This window comes from Chiloscyllium punctatum, chromosome 36 (genome assembly GCF_047496795.1).
Source record: "Chiloscyllium punctatum isolate Juve2018m chromosome 36, sChiPun1.3, whole genome shotgun sequence".
NCBI classification, from domain to species: Eukaryota; Metazoa; Chordata; class Chondrichthyes; order Orectolobiformes; family Hemiscylliidae; genus Chiloscyllium; species Chiloscyllium punctatum.
The window spans coordinates 75,477,101-75,502,995 of NC_092774.1; the positions used below are offsets into that span (position 1 = coordinate 75,477,101).

The 25,895-nt window shown below is 44.9% G+C and overlaps 1 protein-coding gene across 4 annotated transcripts; it reads right to left on the reverse strand.

The window, feature by feature from the left end:
- Window positions 1-1,600: 1,600 nt before the first annotated feature.
- On the reverse strand, window positions 1,601-24,060 carry LOC140460715 (uncharacterized). 4 transcript variants are annotated; one of them, XM_072555340.1, is made up of 3 exons: window positions 23,698-24,037; window positions 16,767-16,829; window positions 11,079-13,474 (listed from the first exon to the last, which is right to left on the reverse strand). In XM_072555340.1, the coding sequence occupies exon 3, from the start codon at window positions 13,077-13,079 to the stop codon at window positions 12,015-12,017; it is 1,065 nt and encodes a 354-aa protein (XP_072411441.1). In that variant the 5' UTR covers window positions 13,080-13,474; window positions 16,767-16,829; window positions 23,698-24,037; the 3' UTR covers window positions 11,079-12,014. The 4 variants fall into 4 exon arrangements, 2 of the variants coding, with proteins under 2 accessions (XP_072411441.1, XP_072411440.1); XR_011954307.1 differs by lacking the exons at window positions 11,079-13,474; window positions 16,767-16,829 and adding an exon at window positions 1,601-5,630 and having other exon boundaries at window positions 23,698-24,060; XR_011954308.1 differs by lacking the exons at window positions 11,079-13,474; window positions 16,767-16,829; window positions 23,698-24,037 and adding exons at window positions 1,601-5,630; window positions 9,503-9,591.
- Between the last annotated feature and the right edge of the window lie 1,835 nt (window positions 24,061-25,895).

The following is a 25,895-nucleotide window of genomic DNA, read 5'->3' on the forward strand; positions in this document are numbered from 1 at the left end:
CGCAGTGGTTAGTACCACTGCCTCACGATGCTGACCTGGGTTCAAATCCACACTCGGGATGACAGTCTGTGTGTAGCTTTCACGATGCCCCCCCCCCACATCTGTATGGGTTACCTCTGCGTGCTCCGGTTTCCTTCCCCAGTCTAAAGGTGTGCAGGTTAGTTTGGATTGGCCCATCTAAATTGTCCCATAGTGTTCAGGGATGTGTAGGTGTGGTGCATTAGTTGGGGTAAATGTAGAGGAATAGGGATAAGGGAATGGGTCTGGCTGGGTTACTCTGCGAGGGCCAGTGTGAACTTTTTGGGCCAAAGGAACTGTTTCCATCCTGTAGGGAATCTAATCTTAAAAAAAGATTTCCTTCAAGCGATACTGATAAAATATGCCGAGTTGGACAAAGTATCCCATCAAGTTTGAGACAAACCCAGGGTTGAAGAAGTTGGAAGTCACATGACACCATGTTACAGTGCAACAAGTTTATTTGAAATCACAAGCTTTAGGAGCATTGCTCTTTCATGAGTGCTGCTCCTTCATCACTTCATCTGGTGCCGTGTGACTTCTGACCTTGTCCACCCCAATTCAACACCAGCACCTCTGCATCAGAGTTGACGAATGAGATTGGATTTTATTCGGCCTGATTTAGTGAGATGTGAATTTGGAAACTCAAAACTGTCGGACGACAAAGAGATGCGAATCATAGAGTCCCACAGCAGGAGACAGGCCCTTCGGCCCAACATGGTCCACGCCGAACAAACTGTCCATCAACACTAAGCCCATTTCCCTGCACTTGGCCCATTTCCTTCCATACCTTTCCTATCCACGTATTTGTCCAAATGCCTTTTAAATGTTGTTAATGTACCCACCTCAACCACTTCCGCTGGCATCTTATTCCATATGTCTACCACCGTCTGCATAAATAAAGTTGCCCCTCACGTTCCCTTTTATTCTTTTTCCTCTAACCTTAAACTGATGCCCTCTAGCCCTCACATCCCCAACCCTGGGGTAAAAGTCTGAGTGCATTCACCCTCTCACGATCTCTTCACTTCTCTAAGGGCCTCTCTCAGTCTCTAATGCTCTAAATAAAAATATCTTAGCTTGTCCAACCTCTCCCTTTTACACAGACCCTTGAGTCCTGGCACCATCCTTGTATATGTCTTCAGCCCTCTTCCAAGTTTAATAACATTGTTGTTATAGACACTGCCCTGACTACATATTTTGTTGGAGAAAGAGGACCAAATATTATCCAAACTGGATAATCTGGCTGATGGGACAGGAAACCACTTCCTTTCTTGAGACAAGTCTCCTGAAGAGAACTGGCTGGCTGACTGATCTACTGACCCTCACAGTGCCCCACTGCCCTCAGTTATCTGGAGGGAGTCCACACATTTGCCTAAGGTGGTGCTTGAAACCTTTGTCATCTTTGGGATTGTTCCCCATTCATTCCGTGCTATGGAGTCATGCAGCCTGGAAACAGACCCTTCAGACCAACCAGTCCATGATCCCCAACTAAACTAGTGCCACCCATCTGCTCCTGGCCTGTATCCAGTTTGTTAATAGTTTTGTTCATTTGTTCACTGTGATAGTTGGATAAATAAATTGCTGATTGTTGATTTTAAAGTGTTGGGGATTTATTCTTATCACTAGAGCAGGTTACACCACTTTTCATGCTAATTTTACAGATTATTGGGCGACACGCTCCTCTGGGTGTTTCTGTTTGAGAAAGGCGGTGCTGTCAGCCTTCGCTTTATAAGAGTATTGACGTGATGTACTGCTGAATGCAATGGAGTCAACATGAATCGCAGCCTCTCACTGTGGTTGTGGGTGAATCACCTTAATTTGGCTCTTAACTCAGAAACTGCACACAATTAACTGCTGAAACAATCATTTACACTTTATTGTATGTAACAACACAAATAAAACTCCTCAAGTAACCAAGTTCAACCTCACTCACAACTTGGCTATCTCCCAATTGATGGCTGAATTTAACTGAGTTTCCACCAACAGTTTATGTCTCTGGAAGTGTCCAGGGATTCAATGCAGCATTCTTCTTCCAAGTACTGCTGCTCCATCATTCTGAGGTTGAATTCTGGTGGAGATTCCTCACTTTCAAATCTGTGATGTGATGTTTCTTTCGATTCTAACACCACCTCCCCACACTTCTGGAGATCTCTGGTCTGTAGCTTACCTTCTTATCCTCGAGGTTTAGTGCTTTGTTTGATACAGCCTTTCCTGCAAAAAACCCTTTTATGTCAGGGACTTCCTTCCACAGACAAACTTAATTGTCCTTTTGTCATGAGGTTATTAAACACTTAGCTCATCTGTCGCAGGAAACAGTTTGTTGTTTTGCGTCCTTCTTCCCAGGGATGGTTAACTAGCAGAAATTAGGCCATTCAGTCTGCTCCACTATTCAATCATTGCAGATACGTTCCTCAACCCAATTCTCCCCGTAACCCTTGATACTTAAGAATGATTAAGTCAGCTCCACCATTCAATGAGCTGAATGGCCTAATTTCTGCCTCTGAGATCTTCTGATGTAGCAGTTTCTCAGTGGCCCTTTTGTTTCTTGGTCCAGAAAGAGTTCCTGCTGACTCAGGGAGTTTGGAAAGTTCTGCAGTTTAAAGGACCACACCACATTCCCCTCTGCCTCCTCTTGCGATACTGGCAATTCCCAAGATCCCTTGGTATCCCTGAAAACAATCGAGGTGTCTGGAAATCTCTGCTGCTACTCTGGAACAGAAGGATTATGGGGAGAAAATTCAGAAATCTGATGTGCAAAGAGACTATGGAGTTCTGCTCCAGCATTCTCTCAAGGTAAACTTGCAGGTTGAGTCAGTGGTTAGGAAGGCAAATGCAATGAAGGCATTTATTTTGATCAGACTTGAATATAAAAGCAGGGATGTACTTCTGAGGCTCTGTAAGTCTCCGGTCAGGCCACAATTGGAGTACTGTATGTAGATTTGGGCCCCATATCTCAGGAAGGATGTACTGGCCCTGGAACGTGTTCAGAGGTGGTTCAAAAGAATGGTCCAGGAATGAAAAATTTAACATAAGAACATTAGAGGACTCTAGGTTTAAACTTCATGGAGTTCAGAAGGATTGGGGGTGGGGTGGGATCTAATTGAAACCTACAGAATAATGAACGGTGTGGATGTTGGGAAGATGTTTCCATTGGTAGGACAAACTAGAACCTGAGGGCTCAGCTTTCCTGTCAAGGGAAGACCCTTTAGAACAGAGGGGACAGAAACTTCTTCAGCCAGAGTATGGTGAATCTATGAAATTCACTGCCACAGAAAGCTGCGGAGGCCAAGTTACTGAGTATATTTAAGACTGAGATAGCTAGGCTCTTGAGTATCAAGGGGATCAAGGAGTTCGGGGAGAATGGGGTTGAGAAACTTATCAGCCGTGATTGAATGGCGAAGTAGACTCAATGGGCTGAATGGCCTAATTTCTGCTCCTATGGTCTTATGGTATGCTGATTTGAGGAGGGGGGAAAAGAGATGAAGAGAGAAAGATAGTTAAGGTGAAGCTCGATAGAGATGAAGGAAATATGAGAATTGTATGATAAATGGCAGAACACATAGGAGCACTGGCATACAGAGGGATCTGGGCATAGTGGTAATGCAGGTGGGCACGGTGGTCAAGAAGGTATACAGCACGCTTCCTTGAGTGTAAGATTTACATTACAGCTGTTTATTCTGGCCACATTCGGAATATTGTGTGCAGTTCTGGTCACTGTGCTACTGGAAGGATGTGGGTGCTCTGGCTGAGGATACAGACAAGGTTCACCAGGACATTACCTAGTCTGGAGGGCTCTCGTTACGAGCAGAGGAGGCATAAACCTGGATTGTTTTCTTTGGAAAAACAGAGGCTGAAAAGAGACCTTGACAAAATGATGAGAGACACAGATTGGCTGGACAGGGGTGGCAGGGTAGCTCAGCGGTTCGCACTGACACCTCACAGTGCCAGGGACCTGCGTTCGGATTTAGTGTCAGGGAACTAGCTGTGTGGAGTTGGCAGATTATCCCTGCACCCCACCTCCCGTGTCTGCGTGGGCTTCCTCTGGCTGCTCTGGCTTCCTCCTACAATCCAAACATGTATAGGTTAGGGTGGATTAGCGATGCTATGTTACCCATAGTGTCCAGGGAGAGGCAGGTTAAGTTGGATTGTCTGTGTGTAAATTGCCCCATTGTTCAGGGATGTGTAAGTTCGGTGCATTAGTCAGGAGTAAATGTAGATAATAGGGGTAAGGGAACGGGTCTCCATGCGTTAATCTTTAGAGGGCCGGTGTTGACTTGTTGGGCTGAATGGTCTGTTTCCACGCTGGAGGGATTCTGTGATAGTCAGAGGTGTTTTTTTCCCCTCCAAAGTGGAAAGGTCAACTAAAAGAGGGCACAGGTTCAAGGTGAGCAGGGGACTGTTTGGGGGAGAGATGGTGGGGGTGGGGAATCACACAGAGGGGTGGTGGGAGTTCCTGGAACGCACTGCCAGTGCAGGTAGTGGAAGCAGGCACCTTAACAATGTTTAAGGTGTATCTTGATAAACACATGAACGGGAGGTGAACAGAGGAACAGAAACCACACATGGGCAATAAATAGCAGGTCTAAGTAAGGATTAAGAATTAGCACAGGCTTGAGGGTATGTGTGTGCCTAAACCAAGTGAGACGGGCCTGAGACTGTGCTGTATTGTATTGATACAGCTTTCCCCCACTATTTGAAAGTAGAGTGTTCCTTTCATAAGCCGAAATGGCCTAAATCGAAGAAGCAATTACCATGAATTAATTTGTATTATGCCTTTCTTTGTAAAAGCGACAATCCTCTTCAGATTTCTTTCGGTTTGTGGGAGCAGGTATTAATGTAGGTCTTTTGTAAAAGTGAAGTAGTGTAAAGCGAACTTTGAAAAAGTGGGGGATACCTTTATGCTGATGGAGGGAAGATGGGGGGCAATGAAGAGGGGTGGATGGAGGCTCAGGTGGAGAATAAACACAGAGACCAATTGAGCAGCTTGGCCTGGTTCTGTGCTGGAGACTCAATGGGATAGAGACAAATGTATCTATTTCAGGTATACCTGCAGAATGCTCCATCCAGGATAAAAAATGTCCTTCATCTGCTTCAGCATACAGGGCAGATGAGCAGTTTCTCCCCGGTGTGGACCAAGAGGTGATGCGACTGAGTGAAGCCTTTCCCGTGCTGAATGCAGGTGAATGGCCGCTGCCTGGTGTATAAATGCTGATGAATATCGGGCAGGCGAGGAAGGGAAACCGTTCCTACATTCCCCGCATTTTCATGATTTCTCCATGGTGCAGGTGTCCTTGTATTTCTCCAGGTTCAACAATCAGTTGAAACTCGCTCTCTCTTACAGCATGTGTGTGGTGTTACTGGTGAACCCTCTGATTATTGGAGGACTCTCATTCAGTCTGTAAAGCATGTTCCAGTCACTGCTCTGGTGTGTGGGTGTGTGAGACTCTGAGTTTCCAGTCACACTGACGCTTAAAACCTAACAAAGCAGGCAGACCTTCTCCCCTTTGTTTTCAAGGCCATCAATATCCAAGTCCTGGTGAATCAATCGACTGTCAGACTTCGATGTGATGTTTGGTCTGAGATTTCTGCCTCCAAATTCTTCTCTTGTAATATTCCTGTGGAAAGAGATTGCAAAGGTCATCTCTGTCAGTCCACAATAGAAAGTCAAAACACACAATTCTAGTTTCTGTGGAACATTCTTTCCTCTCTTACCCAAGATCTTTGTGCTGATCTATATGTAAATGAATACAGCAGGGTAATGTGGTGGATTGCATACTCCATGAAGAGTTCACTCAAGTTGCTGAATGAACATCTATCGTGCGGTATTGACGTTCTTACTGAAGATATACAATATTCTGCAGTACAATATTATGAGCCCAGAAACAACTGCAAATCAGGATTTTGGAGCCATAAACATTCCATCAAATACGTAACATATACCCCAGACTTATCTGTCTTATATTAACGCACTGTTGTCTTACATTTCCAGAAGACTCAGATTTAAGTTTTAAGTGTGACTTTTTGTAAAAGAAGCCGTCTTTTGGACTTCTTCCATGCCATACTGACTCTATTACTGGAAATACATCCATACAACCAGGATTCATGGATCAATGACGTGAGGCTTATCTTTACCCTCTTATAATTTTCTGTTGCATAAATGTTTCGACGAATGCCAACGCTTTTCACCAGTCATAGAGTCAGAGACATAAAGCACAGAAACAGATCCTTCAATCTAACTTGTCCACGCCGACCAGATATCCAAAATTAGTCTAGTTCCATTTGCCATCACTTGGTCCATATCCATCTAAACCCTTCCTATTCATATACCCATCCAGATGCCTTCACCACTTCCTCTGGCAGCTCATTCCATACACACACAACCCTCTGCAAAAAAAGTTGACTGCAAGGTCCCTTTTAAAATTTTCCCCTCTCGCCCTAAACCTATGCCCTCTAGTTCTGCACTCCCCCTATCCAAGGGAAAAGACCTTGTCTATTCACCCCATCCACACCCAAGTTTTTATAAACCTCTTTAAAAAACACACACTCAACCTGCGATGCTCGAGGGAAAACAGCCCCATCTTATTCAGCCTCTCCTTGTGGTTCAAACCCTCCTACCCTGGCAATAGCCTTGTGAATCTTTTCTGAATCCTTTCAAGTTTCACAACATTCTTCTGATAGGAGGGAAGACCAGAATTGCACACAATATTCCAGAAGAAGCCGACAGAAGCTGACTTTTGCAGAGTCTGCTCCCTGCTTGGATTCATATTTCTGCCTCCAGTTGCTGCAAGTGAACAGTGCTTCCCCCCTTCTCTCTCCCTCCCAGGATAAGGAATGGAAAGGGGGAGACATTGCTTCACTCCCAGATTTTGCCCAGAATAGCCCCCCTATTGTCTGAATGCACAAGTTGAACCATGAGCTTCTGAAGCTACTGCTGCTCCTCTCTCTCTCTGAATGAAGATTGAGCTTCACCCCAGACTGCAATTCCCTTCCTCTGTCCAAACATTTGTGAGCACAGCACATCTTTGTTGAAGTAAGGCATCTTTCCTGAATGTTACAATTAAAGGGGTGTCTTCCCCCTGATATTCAAAGGGATGGTCAGTCAGAGAAGGACCATGCCTTGTGTTGTGTGACATGTGTGACAGTTGCAACAGGATGTCCCAACTCCTATGCTTAATTCAAAGTTTGTGAGAAGATTTGTAGCTCGGGTGCTCATTGTTGTGGTTCTGTTCGCCGAGCTGGGAATTTGTGTTGCAGACGTTTCATCCCCTGTCTAGGTGATATCCTCAGTGCTTGGGAGCCTCCTGTGAAGTGCTTCCGTATTGTTTCCTCCGGCATTTATAGTGGTTTGTCTCTGCCGCTTCCGGTTGTCAGTTCCAACTCTCCGCTGCAGTGGCCATATTGGGTCCAGGTCAATGTGTTTGTTGATAGAATCTGTGGATGAGTGCCATGCCAGAGAACAGCCAGGGAATTCCTAGAAGTATGGCCTCTAGGCATTTTTCCAGCACCACATTTTTCAACTCTGGATCTGGGACAAGGTGTGTGGTGTGGGGGTGGGTGGAGGGGAGGGGAAATAAGGAAACTGGTGAAATCTACATTGATCCTATGCAGTTAGTGCGTCCCAAGGCAGAAGACGAGGTGTTCTTCCTACAAGCGTCAGGTAGCTAGAGCTTGGAGGGGGAGGCAGCAGAGTACTTGCATGTCCTTGATGGATTGGGAGGGGGAGTTAAAGCGTTCAGCCACAAGGCGGTGGGGTCGTTTAGTTTTGGCATCCCACAGCTGTTCCCTGAAATGTTCTGCAAATTGGCGTCCAGTCTCCCCAATGTGGCAGAGACCACATCGAGAGCAATGGACGTATAAATAAATCTTATAAACAAATTGTACAAATTGTATAAACAAATTTGTTAAATTAAACAAATTTAACTTTAATTAAGTTAAAGAAAATTTTCGTTAAATTGGGTGACTACATGAAACGGTTTGTTAGTCAGACTCAAGTCATCATCCTCAAATGAGACAATGCCATTAATATCAGTGAACTGCTTTTTTGTTAGAACCACAAGTTCTTGATTTATTTTCACAACTTACTGATATTCACATCTGCACATTTAATGTCAAACTCTGACATCAGAAATGACATGACACCATTATTTCTTTCTTACAATAATCCAACAAACAAATTAATAACACAGTGAATACCAAGTATCATTAATATGAAATTAAATTTGACCAAATAAAATGTAAAATCAAGATGTGAAATAACAAATGGGGGAAGGGCAGAATGCAAGAAATGCAGCATCGTAGAAGGTGCTCCTCCAGGGAGTGTATTTTACCAACTACAACTGCTAAATATAAACAAAGTATGGGATATAGGTAAATTAATGTTACTTATTCATTTCTGCAATTTCATTTTACAAAGTAAAATGAACTCACAGCAGTGTGTAATTGTTTTAGCCACGAGCTGAGTCAACAAGAATGGAAACGATGTGGAGGAAATATATAATTGTTTTTGTATTAGCTAAACCTGTATGTCAGAAGGTAGACATTACGGGCAAATAGATAAGATGTTGTGAGGGGATGAAGTTAAGCAAGATACGCCTGTACAAACAGTAGGTATAAACATCTGCTTCCCACTTTTACAAAAACACAGGAACAAACCCCAATTAAAAGGGTCATAGGGATCAGAACAGCCTCGAGAAAGGCAACAGATGAAGGGGGGAGATAATGATGAAGAAAGAATATGCCTAACAATGACCTACAGCAGGATGAGGTCAAACAGCCTTGTGAGGCCAGGAATAAGCATTTTGTCACAGACAAGGCCGTATAAGGCAAGAGATAAACAGGGGTAATGGGGGCCGGTCTTAGGGAAGTGGATGATGTAAGCAGGGGAGGAGCGATGTAAAACAAAAGACATCAAATCATATAAATATTATGTATGAATTGAACTTGGTGTGTGTATGTCCTCTGCCTTATAGGCACTGGACATCTCACCCACTTGCAAGTGTAAACTAAAGGACACTGCTGATTCAGATTTTGTCTCGGACTGCAATTATTGAGGTGTGTGAGCTTTGTTTCTCACAATCAGTGAACTGCTTTTTTGTTAGAACCACAAGTTCTTGATTTATTTTCACAATTTACTGATATTCACATCTGCACATTCAATGTCAAACTCTGACATCAGAAATGACATGACACCATTAATTTTTTCTTACAATAATCCGACAAACAAATTCATAACACAGTGAATACCAAGTCTCATTAATATAATATTAAATTTGACCAAATAAAATGTAAAATCGAGATGTGAGATAACAAATGGGGGAAGGGCAGAAGGCAAGAAATGCAGCATCATAGAAGGTGCTCCTCCAGGGAGTGTATTTTACCAACTACAACTGCTAAATATAAACAAACACTCTGACATGATCCTCCGGTTTTAATGTAAACCATAGCCCCATACAGTAGGTACCATTTAAATAAGTTAATAGATACAAGCCTTGAGCAAATCCAGCCTCCAGCCGGACCCCCCGCTTCTTGGAGCTCGGACCTTCCTCCAGCTCCGGGGGGTTGTTGAGCTCCTGGGCTCCGGCCGCCGCCGAAAAAGCCGCGGGCGCCGGCTCTCCCTCCTCCTCCGCCGACATTTTTAATTTGTTTTCTCGTTCACCCGGTAACCGTCACCTCCCCCTTCCCGGGCCCCGGAAATTATACAAAAATAAACAATAAACCCCACCGGGGACTGTCTCCTTTTCTTCACAACTTTTGTTTGAAAAGTTCCGGCTTTAATTTGAAATGTATTTTAAAGGTATTTTCTGAGGTAAACGATGCCTGTCTGCCCCCCTCCCTCCGTCAGAAACCGCCCGCTGAGTCGATGAGAAAACCGCAGCCTCGCGCCGCCATCTTTGTTTTTCTTCGTCATTTCGTTTCCTCGTTCAGTGAAACGCGTCATCCGCGCTCCCTCCAATCAGAACGCACCTCACTCCACCTGACCAATGGCGGCCGGCTTTGCTGGTCGTGTTGGCCCCACCCTCTGCAATATCTCTCTCTGATTAGTCGGTCCCGACCACAAGCTTTGGGATTGGCGGGGAATGTCACAATCATGTCAGTGTATCCGCCCTTTTCATTCCCATTCATTCATTCAACAGCAGATGACCCAGTTTACTGCAACGGGCTCTGGGGCTATAGTGGTAGTGTCAGATATTCAGGGGGAAGATATGATTTTTAACGTTATCAACCAATTCAACTCTGGCACCTTCACATCCACTCATTCAACCGAAGAGGGCTCAATTTAGTGTAATGGCTCTGAAGGTATAATATTTGTATCCTATGTTGAAAACAAACCTCTTCCCCTTCATTCAATAGAAGAGGGCCGATTTGCTGCAGAGGTTTTTTTTATGGCGCAGTGGTAGTGTCCCTATCTTTGAGCCCTGAAATCCCACAGCTATGAGGATGCGTAGTAACAAATTTTGTAGTCATAAGTCACATTACACCAGGTTTATAGTCCAGCAGGTGTGTTTGGATGGGATCTTAGAGAAATATATTAAATTATGAAAGAAATAGAAATAGGATTTTCCACTGGTAGGTGAGCAGTGGAAATGCGCCCCAATAAGGGCGCATGGCCTCAAAGATTAGAGGTAGCAGGTTAAAATTGAACTGAGAAGAAACTTCTTCACTGGAGGGTTGTCAATCGATGGAATTCCTTGCCCAGGGAAGTATTTGACACTACTTCAGTAACCACTAGAAGATAAATCTTTTATTTTTCAAAAACGTAAGGGATATGGTGAAAACGCAGGTAAGTGGAGCATAGTCCACGAAAAGATTAGTCATGATCTTATTGAGTGGTGAAGCAGACTCGAAGGGCCAGAAGGCCGACTCTTGCTCCTAGTTCTTATGCTCTTATGTTGAAATCAAAAGCTTTTGGAGTGTAGTCACTTCAGCAGATGAAGTCATGAGAAAACAAGTGCAGGAAAGAGAATTGAGATAAATGAAAGACAGAGCATCTCAACGGTCAATTACTTACTCCCATTCCTATTTCTGATGATCTTACAACACAGCAAGTTGTGTTTTCCAAACATTAATTTTATTTCCGTCATTTAAAAAACAAATATTTAAGATGAACAGTTTGTGTCCAAGTGGAGGAAAAACATTGTGGCCCACAACAATTTATACAGCACTGTGAATATCATAAACTAGATTTGTCACTGAGTCACTCAAGTAGATACTAGAAAGGAGAAAAACTCATTCTGACGTCCACTACAGTACCTTGTACTATTCTTCACTGAACACTGCAAATGCTTTCCTTTTCAATTTAATGATCCACCTCTATTTTGAACGCCATAATCGAATCTGACTCCAGCACATTTACAGTAAGTTCTTGGTATGGACACATTTCCAATTTAGTGTGTTTATTAAAATTTTATGACATATTGGGGTGGCACACTGCTTAGCATTGCTATTTCACAGCGCAAGGGACCCAAGTTCAATTCCAGCCGCAGGTAACTGTCTGTGTGGAGTTTGCATGTTTTCCCTGTCTGCACAGGTTTCCTTCCACAGTCCAAAGAGGGGCTTTGGTACATCTGTGTGGACCTCCTCCAGATAACAGAGGGCAATGGGGCACTGTGAGGATCAATAGATCAGACAATCAAATCAGTCAGCAAGTTCTCTCCGGGAGACTTGTCTCAAGAAAGGCAGCGGTTTCTTATCTCATCCATTCTCCTACCCTCCACAAACTCCACAGACAGTCACCCCAAGGGTGGAATTGATCCTTGGTTCCTGGTGCCATGAGGCAGCAGTGCTAATCACTGAGTCACCATGCCCCCCCTGAGCCACCGTGGGGTTGGAGTCCAACGGAAAACAAATAGAGTGCACCAACTCTCACACTGCACCCACTGTTAGGAGAATCAGTCCTGGGGGTGACTCATGGCACCATCAGCGGCAGAATCTGATTGTTGTGAGCGCTGGTGCCCCCGCTGGTGCTTCCGCAAGTTGCGGGAAAATGTAAACCTCTTCCCTCACTCAGGGCAGCTGAAGGGCCTCTCCCCAGTGTGGACTCGCTGGTGCTTCAGCAGGGCAGAGGAATCACTGAAGTCCTTCCTGCACTCGGGGCAGCTGAATGGCCTCTCCCCCGTGTGGACCCGCCGGTGGGTCAGCAGTGTGGAGGAGCGGGTAAAGCCCTTCCCGCACTCGGGGCAGGAGAACGGCTTCTCTCCGGTGTGGACGCGCTGGTGCCTAAGCAGGGCAGAGGAATTGCTGAAGGTCTTCCTGCACTCGGGACAACTGAAAGGCCTCTCCCCTGTGTGGACCCGCAGGTGGGCCACGAGGTTAGAGGAAACAGCAAAGCCCTTCCCGCACTTGGGGCAGGAGAACGGATTCTCACAGGTGTGGATCCGCTGGTGGGTCAGCAGGTTGGAGGGCTGGGTAAAGCACTTTCCACACTGGAGGCAGGAGAATGGCCTCTCCCCAGTGTGGACCCGCTGGTGCCTCAGCAGGTGGGAAGACCTGCTGAAGGCCATCCCACACTCGGGGCAGCTGAAGGGCTTCTCACCCGTGTGGACCCGCAGATGGGTCAGCAGAGCAGAAGAGCGGGTAAAGCCCTTCCTGCACTCGGGGCAGGAGAACGGCCTTTCCCCGGTGTGGACCCACTGGTGTCTCTGCAGGGTAGAGGAATCACTGAAGGCCTTCCTGCACTCAGTGCAGCTGAATGGCCTCTCCCCTCTGTGGACCCGTTGGTGCTTCAGCAGGTCCGAGGATTTGCTGAAGGCCTTCCCACACTCGGAGCAGGGGAAGGGCCTCTCCCCGGCGTGGACGCGCTGGTGGGCCAGCAGGTGGGAGGAGTAGGTGAAGCCCTTCCCACACTCAGGGCAGGAGAATGGCTTCTCCCTGGTGTGGACTCGGCGGTGGTCCAACAGGTGGGAGGAGCAGGTAAAGCCTTTCCCGCACTCGGGGCAGGAGAATGGCCTTTCCCCAGTGTGACTTCGCCGATGAATCTCCAGGACAGATGGGGCATGGAAGCCTCTCCCGCAGTCGCAACACTTCCACGGTTTCTCCACGGTGTGGGATTCCTCTGGTTTCACCATGGCCGCAGCTACAGCCGCGTGTACGGCCCCTGCCCACAGTAAATTCCTCTTTCCTGGCCGTATAACTGTTTCAGGCTTTACACACAGTGCGCTGTAACAGAAGAGACTCTCATTCAGTCCCACTAATGCTGAAAATGGTCTGAAACAGGAACCAAAATGTTTTGCTCCTTCTCACAGAATCATAGTTGAAAATCGTTGAGGTCCCGATGGATTGAGTGACTGTCAGACATTGATGTGAAAGTGGGGACTGCAGACACTGGAGAGGAGTTGAAAAGTGAGGTGTTGGAACAGCATGGCAGGTCAGACAGCTTCCAAAGTGCAGGAGAATCGACGATTCAGGCATAGGCCCTTCATCTGTTGATTTTTAAACTTCAGTCTTCAGATCTTCAAATACTCTGGAAAAAGAGATTACAAAAGTCATCATGGTCAGTCCAGGGTAGAAATTCAGAACAAGCTACTCCAGTTTCTGCAAAACATTTTTTTCTTATGCTGTTCCACAAAATTGAAAGCATCCCACTCTCTCTCTCTCTCTCTCTTCCTCTATTCTCACTCCGCTCAAACTAATTGTCCTGAAGGTGCTGATTCAGGATCTTACAGGGACAGAAAAAGCAAAAACGTCAGGACTGACATCTTCGAATTTTGGATAACACCATGTGAAAGTTAATATCTTTCAGGATATTGGGATATTGCTGAGAGTGAGCAAGTCTGATTTTGGGAGCAAAAGAAGTGTAAATTCAGGTTGAACCTGCAATACAGCTTCTTGATAAAAAAACAGACATGAATTGGTTATCGTCCCTGTGATGGGTGGGGTTGGTGGTGATATGTGGTGGGTGGAATGAGACATCAAGGCATTGACACAGACAACCAGAGAGAAACTGAACACACAGACATGGCAAACGATAGTGGCAAGCCAGAGTTAGATCTACAGCACAGAAACAGCCCCTTCGGGCCAACCAGATATCCTAGCCTCATCTAGTCCCATTTGCCAGCACTTGGCCCATATCCCTCTAAACCTTTCCTATTCATATACCTATCCAGGTGCCTTTTAAATGTCATAGCTGTATCAACAACCACCACTTCCTCTGGCAGCTCATTCCTTACACACACCACCCTCTGCATGAAAAGGTTACTCCTTAAGACTCTTTTAAATCTTGCCCTCCTCCACCCTAAACCTATTACCCTCTAGTTCTGACTCCCTCACCCCAGGGAAATGTCCTTGTCTATTTACCCTATCCATGCCTCTCATGATTTTCTTAATGACTCTCAGTCACCCCTCAGCCTCTGGTGCACGAGGAAAAACAGCCCAGCCCATTCAGCTCAAAACCTGGCAACATCCTTTTAAATGTGTTCTGAACCCTTTCAAGTTTCACAACAAGATTCTGATAGGAGGGAGACCAGAACTGCACACAATATTCCAAAAGTGGTCTACCCAATGTCCTATCAGCCACAACACAACTTCCCAACTCTTATCCTCAATCAGAGGATTGGGAAAAAGTTTTCAAAACCCACAAAAGACAACCAGGAAAGAATGCAGGGACAAACCAAATTTGAGGGTCAGCTTGGAAGCAATGAGAAATTGGCGGACTGGGTTTATTGGGGATCCGTACTTCTTGAGTACATATACGTATTTCTCTTCTGCTCTTCGCAGTTCCTCTGGGCTGCAAAGGGTGATGGCTCACTAAATAATCTCCTGATGCAGCTTCGTTTGTGGGTGTTGTGATGATTGCTTCTGTAGTTAGGTATTTGGTCCGTGTGTATTGTTTCTTGTAGACACTAGTTTGAAGTTCCCCATTGACTGTTCACTCTACTGTGACATCTAGGAATGGCACTTTGTTGTTGTGCCCTTCCTCTTCAAACCAGGAGCACCCCTCAGGCCCATAGTCTCACTACCTGGAACACCAGTATACAGACTAGTCAAAGAACTCCACTGAAGACTAAAACACTGAGTAGAAGATTCATGCCGCTCCATTCACTCCACCCAAGAATTCCTGAACACCAAAGACACCAAGATAGAAGAGGATGAAGTAATGCTGTCTTTTGATATAACAGCCCCGTTCACATCCATTAACATCAACGTGGCCAAAGACACACCGACTACACTACAAGAACCACCAAAGACACAAACACCAAACAGCACCAACTTCGTCAGCAAAGATAACATTGTCAAACTTGTGGACCCGTATCTTATCACCCACTTCACATTCAATAACAAGCCCTACAAACAAATCAAGAGAACACCCACGAGACCACCAATATCAAGGTTCCTAGCAGAAACAATAATGCAGAGACTCAAACAAACAGCCCTCCCAACGCTCCAACCCAAACTTTGGGTCCGCTACAGTGATGACACCTTTGTCATCACAAAATGAAACACATTTGGGGAAACCTACAACACCATCAACAATATCCTTACTGGCATAAAATTCACAAAAGAGGAGAACAACAACAAAGTGCCATTCCTAGATGTCAGTAGAGCAAACAGTTAATAGGGAACTTCAGACTAACGTCTACAGGAAAACAACATACACAGACCCAAGTACCTAATGCAGAAGCAAATCGTCCCAAATGAATCTGCATCAGGACACTATTTCAACGAGCCACTACACACTGCACCACCCAGGAACTACAAAGAGCAGAAGATAAATACTTATACAACATATTCAAGAAGAACGGGTACCCAATAAACCCTGTCCGCTGATTTCTCAACAACAAATTCAAACAAGCAGACATATGCGCAGAAACCCGAGCCACATTACCTTACATCAAAGGTATCTGTGAAATGATGTCCAGACAACTCAAACCTCTCAGCATCATGGTAGCCCACAAACCTACCAACACACTTAAGCAGCAGCTAATGAACCTGAAAAAACAAATGTTATTTACAAATTACCATGCAAAGAAGTATAGACATGGACTCTGCCCTCATAGTTCTCTGTGGCAAGAAATGCTGGGATGAGATAAGAAAGATTTTTTTCAGTCAGAAAGAGGTGACTCTGTGGAACTCATTGCCACTGAAACGAGGCAAGTAACTGAGTGTTTTTAAAACAGATAAAGATAGGCTCTTGATTAGTAAGGGAATCAAAGGTTACAGGGAGGAGGCAGGAGGCAGGAGAATGGGGTTGAGAAACATTGGCCATGATCGAATGGTGGAGCAGACTCAACAAGTCGAATGGACTGATTCTGCTTCTGTATCTTATGGATCTGTGACCACGAAGATCTGACTTAATTTTCACTACTTTTACTGTGTTCCTGTCGTATTTATGGCAAGCGTGTGGCAATATGTTGTAGATTTCTCAAGCTAGATCTTCTAATTTCATATCAAATATTGATAATTGGAGCTAATATTAAAGAGAGTAAAGGTGTTTATTTCTTGGATAAATAAACCTGTCATGCATTTTAAGCTTAAACCTTACATACTTGCGAAATTAGAGTTGCCATTTTGCCCGCTGTCATTAAATCTCCAATAATACTTCCCTTTTACTTGATAACCCATTTTGGGAAACAAACATAATTGAGGTTTCGTGTTTTATGCAAGTGCTTTAAGCCTTTGATATAATGATTTTAAGCCATCTACACAGAGTGTGATTGAATTTCTAAACTTAAGTAACAGCGTTAAAGTATTGTTATTTGTGTCACTCACACAACTTTAATGTAAATATTGAATTAAACTTATTGAAAAGAACATACTTGCTGAATTAGAGTCAGCATTGTTTTCATTGCTTTGCCCATTATTCCCTTTCACCTCATTACCTATTTTAGAGAAAGGAAAAGATTGCATATGCTGGAACATTTACTTGTTTTGGCAATATTATAAAATGAAGAAAGCAGTTCAGTCAACTTCAATCTTCATCCAGTCACTTTTTAGAAAAGGTTTTGAGCACAGTTATAAAATAATAATGCAAGGTTACCTAATTTGCAGCATTGCTTGAGACAGATTTAATAGTACAAGTAGTTATGATCTCCATTCAGTAATGTCTTGATTTGAAGATAGTTTAAGTTAAGCTAAGGGTGTTGCAGAAATTGAAGTCATTGTGAAAATGTTACCAGGGAAAACATTGGATAAAAAACAAAATTCTGGTTTGAGTATCTTCTTTGGGTATAAACAGATGCTGGATCCAAGTATCCTCCCAATATTCTAAAAATATGCCCACAAAATAAACACAATGCAACCTAAATAAATCAGGCCCAAAAGAAATTCAGAACCCATACTAATATATGGCAAGGAGGAAAGTTTTAGACTACAGGACAAGAAAGATGGGTTGGTCAGATGAGCAGAACAATGACAGATGGAGTTCAATCCTGAAAAGATTGAGATGATACATTTCAGGAGGATCAACATGTTAAATCACAAGAACTTAGAATATACTGAAGATCAGAGTAAGGTATATGCGTTCATAGATTCTCGAAGGCACCAGGACATGTGGATGAAATGATTAAGGCAGCATATGAAATACTTGCCCTTAATAGATTTTTTTTTAGATTACTTACAGCGTGGAAACAGGCCCTTCGGCCCAACAAGTCCACACCGCCCCGCCGAAGCGCAACCCACCCATACCCCTACATTTACCCCTTAACAAACACTACGGGCAATTTAGAATGGCCAATTCACCTGACCTGCACATCTTTGGACTGTGGGAGGAAACCGGAGCACCCGGAGGAAACCCACGCAGACACGGGGAGAACGTGCAAACTCCACACAGGCAGTCGCCTGAGGTGGGAATTGAACCCAGGTCTCTAGCGCTGTGAGGCAGCAGTGCTAACCACTGTGCCACCGTGCTGTCCCCAAATGCATTGAAAATGAGAGCCAGGAGATCGTGATGGAACTGTACAAGACATTAGTTGGGCCACAGCTGGAGTACTGGATCTGGTCGTCACATTATTAACAGGATGTGCTGGCACTAGAAATGGTGCAGAAGGGAATACTAACCCAGGGTGGTACATGTTGGTGGGTTTCAGCTATGAGAGTGATTAGATTGGCTGAGGGTATTTTCCTTACAGAGAAGGCTGGGTGAGGACCTGTTTGGAGTGTACAAATAAGACACTTAGGGTCTAGATAGGAAGAAACTTTTCCCCTTGGTGGATGGCTTCAGCAACTAGGGGGCATAGATTTAAGGAAAGAGATAGGACATTTTAATGGAATTTAAGGAAAAATATCACCTAGAATGTGCTGGAGATGGATGAATTTATTTATGGGAAGAATTGGTTTGTTTGAAGGGATGGATATAATGAAATAAAACTAGTTAAGATCATTATAATGTGCGAAGAAAAAGAACTGGAGGTAGACCTCCAATAGTGGAAACAATCTAAAGAAGTTTCATTGTCCCATCTGAGAAATACAATTCTGCTAAACTTCTCAAACGAACCCGAACATGTGTCAAAACTTGTTTGTTTAAAATCAATTGAACCTATTCCAAGTATTTAGGAAAATGAGAATCATCTTTAATCCTGGCCGTATTGTCTACAACCAAAAGTGATAGAAGCTTTTTCAGTTTTATTGAAATGGAGCTGTCAGAGATATTGGCTCATTAGAGGAACAGAAGAGGGTTGTTTGAGCTTATTGAGCAGTTTGTAGACTCAAACAAGGATCCAGAAAACAATTTTCTGTGGTACAGAAGCAAGGACAATTTACAAGGATTGATGTTGGCATTGTGTGTCCAAGTGTCTCAGTCTTCAAAGTTCTAGAAATGTTAAAATTCTGAAAAATTGAAGGTGTCAAAGGAAGATCAGTAGGGAATCAAGGGTTTTGGGGAAGAGACAGGAAAATGGAATTGAGGGTTATCAGATCAGACATGATCTCACTGAATGGTGGAGCAGAATGACCAATACTGCTATTTCTTGCGGTAAATCGATCTGGGAGTTGATAAAAGCTTTTATATGATTTTTCTTTGTAGTCAGCAACATTTTGTATTTGGAAGAAGTTGGCTTTTGTGTTGGATTTCAAATAACGCTCGAGGCTCCACTGAGGGTTGTTTAGCAACTGAGGTTACATATCATCAAGTTAAATCAAAATAAGCAGTAAAATATATGGTAAAAGTGTAGGTGTGACTGCTGAAGGCCAAATAAAACATTTTCAGTCGCAAAAATGTCTTTAGATTAGATTACTTACAGTGTGGAAACAGGCCCTCCGGCCCAACAAGTACACACCGCCCCGCCGAAGCGTAACCCACCCATACCCCTACCCCTACATCTACATCTACATCTACCCCTTACGTAACACTACGGGCAATTTAGCATGGCCAATTCACCTAACCTGCACATCTTTGGACTGTGGGAGGAAACCAGAGCACCCGGAGAAAACCCACGCAGACACAGGGAGAACGTGCAAACTCCACACAGTCAGTCGCCTGAGGCGGGCATTGAACCCAGGTCTCTGGCGCTGCGAGGCAGCAGTGCTAACCACTGTGCCACCGTGCCGCCCACGATACATCTCCATTACTCCATAATGTTTCGTTTTACATGCAGTCAGCGACAACTCAAGCGAATCAAGGTGTCGCAGAGTAAAGTTAGGTCTCACCAAGACAGCTGGCATGTCTGTACAATACTGTTGTAGCGCTCTTTAACCACAGGGTATATACTAGTGATTCATCTATTTTGCACTTTCCCCAACACCCCAAATTAGGTTGAGGTTTGTTACAGCATCCTGATGGGAAGCCCGATGTCACGTGCTCAGATTCTGCTGCAGTAGCGTAATGTGTTAAATTCCCAATGATTTCCAAAAAGAAAAGAGTGAAAGGAAGTGGTTGCATGTGTTGACCCCACAGGTATTATTGATATTGGCTTTGAGATAGGGAACAACCATCACTTCCCAAATTGTGTTTTGTTTGCACAGTATGAAAAGCATTCTATTTTTAGACGGCCTAAATGCATACATAGTTTCTTATCAGCGTACCTTAAAATCAACATTAAAAAGCACAAACAATTCATTTTCACTGTAAATTACATATTTTAAAATCAAATATTGCAAGACATACAAACACATCAAGAAATCAAAATTTGTGAAGAAAGCACATCTTTTCTGACAGTTCAGACAGGGAAAAACTTTGTTCTTGTGGTGGTCAGTGGAGATTTACTCGATCAAATATTAATTACCAGTGTATCTCACATAGATGCTGTATAAAACCAAGATCTTATTGATCACTGTTGATAAAATTAAACGTATTGACCTGACTCTTTACAAAATAAGAACATTTTCCCATAATACAGACATTTGCAGTCGTGCAGTTATGTGAAAAGAAACTGCGTTGTTAATTTAGTTTGTTGCTCCACTTCAGAAATGTTGTTTTCATTTATTTTGAAAAATCAACCTTTCCACTCTTTCTAAAGGTACATGACACTTGAATTTTGTTTTTCTTTGCCAATTTTCTTTCACCAATAGAAGCATTCACTTTTTTGGCATTGGGTGGGGGAACTCTGCCAGCTGCCAATTTCTTGCTGAAATTGTTTCAGTTGACATGAGTCTTGCCAATAAATGACAGCAACAACAACAGCTAATACCGATGATAACATTTCAAAAAGAGTATACCAAGGTGCTTCACATTATGTATCACCCAAGTTGGGGAAATGTGAGGATCTCCTTCTCGGCCTTTCCCCTTGGCTGAGGTGTGGTGACCCTCAAGATAAACCACCACCAGCCATCTCAAATGAGAGAGAACAGTCTAATCCTCTGGGAAGACTGTGATGAATGTGTTTAAAGTTGAAAGACTGTTGAAATATAAGGGGGTGGCATGGTGGCTCAGTGGTTAGCACTGCTGCCTCACAGCACTAGGGACCCGGGATCAATCCCATCCTGGGGCGACTGTCTGTATGGAGTGTGCACAATCTTCCAGTGTCTGTGTTGGTTTCCTCCGGATGCTCCGGTTTCCTCCCACAATCCAAAGATACGCAGGCTAAGTGAATCGACCATGCTAAAATTGCCCATAGTGGTACATAAGTCAGGGGTAATTGTAGAGGAATGGACTTGGCTGGCATAATCTCTACAGGGTCAGTATGGAGCTGTTGGGCCGAAGGGCATATTTCCACACATAGGGATTCTTTGACTGTAACAAACACTACATCTGACAAACAGGTATAAAACTAGCCACCAGGATATATGAACATCAACTAGCCACAAAAATACACGATCCACTACCACTCGTATCTTTACACACAGACAAAGGAGGACACCATGTTGACTGGGACCATACATCCATCCTATGACAAGCCACCGTCCTATAAGCCAATCAGAAACACACACAAGAATTCCTTGGAACATGTCATTCCAACTGGAAATCTATTGATTTGGACCCCATCGACCATGCTCTGAGAAAAAGAACGGAAATGATATCACCCACCCTAAGAAACCAAAAGACATAAATAGAAAGCAGGACATAATACCAGCGCTTCACTCGACTCACTGATAATGTTACCTAGTATGGTGATGAAACATCGGAAAATGACCTTCCAGCTCAGCGAGCAAACTTACATCCACAATGAGAAAATTCTAGTTGACACAAAGGCTGCCACAAAGTTGGAATTCTCTCCCAGAAATGACAGTTGATGGTGCCCTCACCAAGATGGATGCTCGCGCTCCCCGCCCCAAGACAACTTGCGTCTTGCCCTCACGAATATGGTGACCGGTTGCCCCCAGAGGTCCTTCCCCAAACAAAGTAAACACTGGGCCTTTGGAGCTTTTATTCGCGGCCTCAGGCCTCCCCGAGGAGTTTATAAACTCCCCAGTCTCCCTCCTCCCGCGGTTTCCAATCCTCCCCTGTTTCACTGTCTCCTCTCTGTAAAAACAATGACTGCAGATGCTGGTAACCAGTCTAGATTAGACTGGTGCTGGAAAAGCACAGCAGTTCAGGCAGCATCCGAGGAGCAGTAAAATTGACATTTTGGGCAAAAGCCCTTCATCAGGAATAGAAACAGGGTACCTACAGTGTGGAGAGATAGATGAGAGGAGGGTGGGGATGGGGAGAAAGTAGCAGAGAGTACAATAGGTAAGTGGGGGTGGGAAGAAGGTGATCGGTATGGGGGGAGGGGGTGGTGGAGTGGATAGATGGAAAAGAAGATAGGTGGAAAAGAAGAGAGGCAGGTAGGACAAGTCATGGGGACAGTGCTGAGCTGGAAGTTTGGAACTGGGGTGAGGTGGGGGAAGGGGAAATGAGGAAATTGTTGAAGTCCACATTAATGCCCTGGGGTTGAAGTGTTCCGAGACGGAAGATGAGGTGTTCTTCCTCCAGGTGTCTGGTGGTGAGGAAGCAGCGGTGAAGGAGGCCCAGGACCTCCATGTCCTCGGCAGAGTGGGAGGGGGAGTTGAAATGTTGAGCCACTGGGCGGTGTGGTTGATTGGTGCAGGTGTCCCAGAGGTGTTCCCTAAAGCATTCTGCTAGGAGGCATCCAGTCTCCCCAATGTACAGGAGACCGCATTTGGAGCAATGGATACAATACAATGATATTGGCGGATGGGCAGCTAAACCTTTGATGGGTGTGGAAGGCTCCTTTAGGGCCTTGGATGGAGGTGAGGGAGGAGGTGTGGGCGCAGGTTTTGCAATTCCTGCAGTGGCAGGGGAAGGTGCCAGGGTGGGACGGTGAGTTGTAGGGGGGCATGGACCTGACCAGGTAGTCACAGAGGGAACGGTCTTTGCGGAAGGTGGAAAGGGATGGGGAGGGAAATATATCCCTGGTGGTGGGGTCTGTTTGGAGGTGGCGGAAATGTCAGCGGATGATTTGGTTTATGCGAAGGTTGGTAGGGTGGAAGGTGAGCACCAGGGGCGTTCTGATCTTGTTCCGGTTGGAGGGGTTGGGTCTGAGGGCGGAGGTGCGGGATGTGGACAAGATAGGTTGGAGGGCATCTTTAACCACGTGGGAAGGGAAATTGTGGTATCTGAAGAAGGAGGCCACCTGGTGTGTTCTGTGGTGGAACTGGTCCTCCTGGGAGCAGATACGGCAGAGGCGAAGGAATTGGGAATACGGGATGGCATTTTTGCAGGAGGTAGGGTGGGAAGAGGTGTAATCCTGGTAGCTGTGGGAGTCAGTGGGTTTATAAAATGCCGGTGTCAAGGCGGTCGTTATTAATGGAGATGGAGAGGTCCAGGAAGGGGAGGGAGGTGTCAGATGGTCCAGGTAAATTTAAGTTCAGGGTGGAATGTGTCAGTGAAGTTTGCTCAACCTCCTCGCAGGAGCACAAGATAGCACCAATGCAGTCATGAATGTAGCAGAGGAAGAGGTGGGGAGTGGTGCCGGTTTAATTACTGAAGATGGACGATTCGACGTAGCCAATACAGACACAGGCATAGCTGGGGCCTACATGGGTGCCCATGGTTGTCCCTTTGGTCTGGAGGAAGTGGGAGGACTCGAAGGAGAAATTGTTAAGGGTGAGGACCAGTTTGGCCAGATGAATGAGTGTGTCGGTGGAAGGGTACTGTTGGGGACGTCGGGAGAGGAAGAAACGGAGGGCTTGGAGATCCTGGTCATGGCGGATGGAGGTGTAGAGGGATTGGGTATCCATGGTGAAGATGAGGCGTTGGGGGCTGGGGAAGCAGAAGTCTTGGAGGAGGTGGAGGGTGTGGGTGGTGTCTCGAACGTATGTGGGGAGTTCCTGGACTAGGGGGAATAGGACAGTGTCGAAGTAGGTACTCACTGTCTCCTCTCCCCGGGCGCTCAGGCCTGGCGACCTCTCCGGGGAGTTTCCGTTCTGAAGGAGGATCACTGGACCCGTAACGTTTCCTCGGATTCTCTTGACACATGCAGCCAGGGCTGCTCAGCTTTTCCAGCGGGTCCTGTTCTTGTTCCTTAAGCCGCCGGCGCCATTCCTCTCCCACACTCAGTAACACTGCCTTTGTCCCACTACATGGCCTACACTGCACATGCGCCAACTCACAAGGGGCTGGGTGACCAGACCGTGACGTTACCCCGCGGGTAGTGGGCGCGGTTCGACGAGGCATCCAACCAATCGGAGACAATGGGGGCGGGGCGAATGTGTTCCCTGCTCCCCTCGCCAGCCACCTGAAAGGTGGGTTTTTCTTTAAGTTTTAACGTAGTTTTAAAAGTACATCCAAAGAGCTTTGAAATCGACGTTTCAGGCAAAAGCCCTTCATCAGGAATAAAAAAGATGCTTAGGTCAGAGGATAACAGGACCTTAATCAGATGGGCAATGGGCTGTGAAGAGGTAGATGGAGTTTAGTTTAGATACATATGAGACACTGCATTTTGAAAAAGCATATCAGAGGAGGACTTATACACTTAATGGTAAGATCCAAGGGAGTGTTGCTGAACAAAGAGACCTTGGAGTGCAGGTTCATAGCTCCGCAAAAGTGGAGTCACAGGTAGATAGGATAACAAAGGCGGCGTTTGGAAAGCTTTCATTTATTGGTCAGAGTATCAAGTATTGAAGTTGGGAGGTGATGTTGCAGCTGTACAGGGCATTGGTTAGACCACTTTTGGAATATTGTGTGCAGTTCTGGTCTCCTTCCTGTTAGAAGTTTGTTGTGAAACTTGAACGGGTTCAGAAAAGATTTAGAAGGACGTTGCCAGGGTTGGAGGATTTGAGCTATTGGGAGAAGCGGAATAGGTTGGTGCTGTTTTCCCTGGAGGGTCGGAGGCTGAGAGGTGACCTTATAGAGGTTTGTAAAATCATGAGGGACATTGATAGAATAAACCGACAAGGTCTTTTCCCTGAGTTGGGAGGAGTCTAGAACTTGATGGCATACATTTAGGGTGAGAGGGCAAAGAAATAAAAGGGACTTAAGGGACAACCTTTTAATGCAAAGAGCGGTGTGGGAATGGAATTAGCTGCTTGAGGAAGTCGTGAAGGCTGGTATAATTACAGCATTTGAATGGAATCTGGATGGAAGGTTTTAGCGGGTTATGGTCCTAGTGCTAGCAAATGGGACTAGACTTTAGGCTTACTGGTCAACATGGATGAGTTGGAGTGTTAAAGTAGGGATTTGAGATGGCCCAGGGAATCCTTTGTGGAGTCAGACCTACAGCCTCTCACGATTCGTCCCGGAGTTCGGACTCTTTGAGAGTCTGGAATAAAAGAAAATCCTCTTACAGGCAGTTTAGTTTAATTTTAGTTAACCCCTTTATTTACCAATAGCTCCACTGATACCGATAAGCTAAACTAGCTAGCTTCTAGTAACCTAGGAGAGTAGGGGACCAACTCTTCAAGTGCCCTGGCAGGTTTCTCTGATGTACTGCTACAAAGTGGTTTCCTTTACACAAAAGTTTACAAAAACATTGCATGTTCTTAATTCGTAAGGAAGAAAAGTTAATTGACAGGTCTCCGAACACTTGACTAATCACTCCTACAGGCCCGAAGCCATTCATCAGGCGGGAAAAACATATCCAGCCGAGTTAGGTGCCTGCTAGCGAGATAAACTCCTATCATAACGAGGTACCAGTCTGAGCTAATTGGAGAGTTCCTAACCTTGCACAGGTCACAAGTCAGATACAACTGTTTTCCAAAACGGCTTCTTAGCAGGAGGGAAAACTTTTGACCATAAAATGGCTTCCTGACACACTGTGCCTGAATCTCTTCAATGTTAGGTCGAGAATAATTTCTAAGCTAGGAGCAGACTCCTGCTTTTTAGGCACTGAATCATACTGTACCTGAGGCTGAGATGTTACCAAAAGGTTGCATTTAAACTGATTCATTAGTCTTCGAATTAAACACGCTCTCTTTTCAGGGTTGTGATTCAAATAAGACATAAGATCTGATTAGTTGGAATTGACAGTGGGGTAGTCTGAAAGGTCTGTAGAGTGGTCTGAAAGAACAGCAAGTAAATTAAAGTTTCGTCAACATTACGTTTGACAGAGTTCATATTTAATAACCGGTAA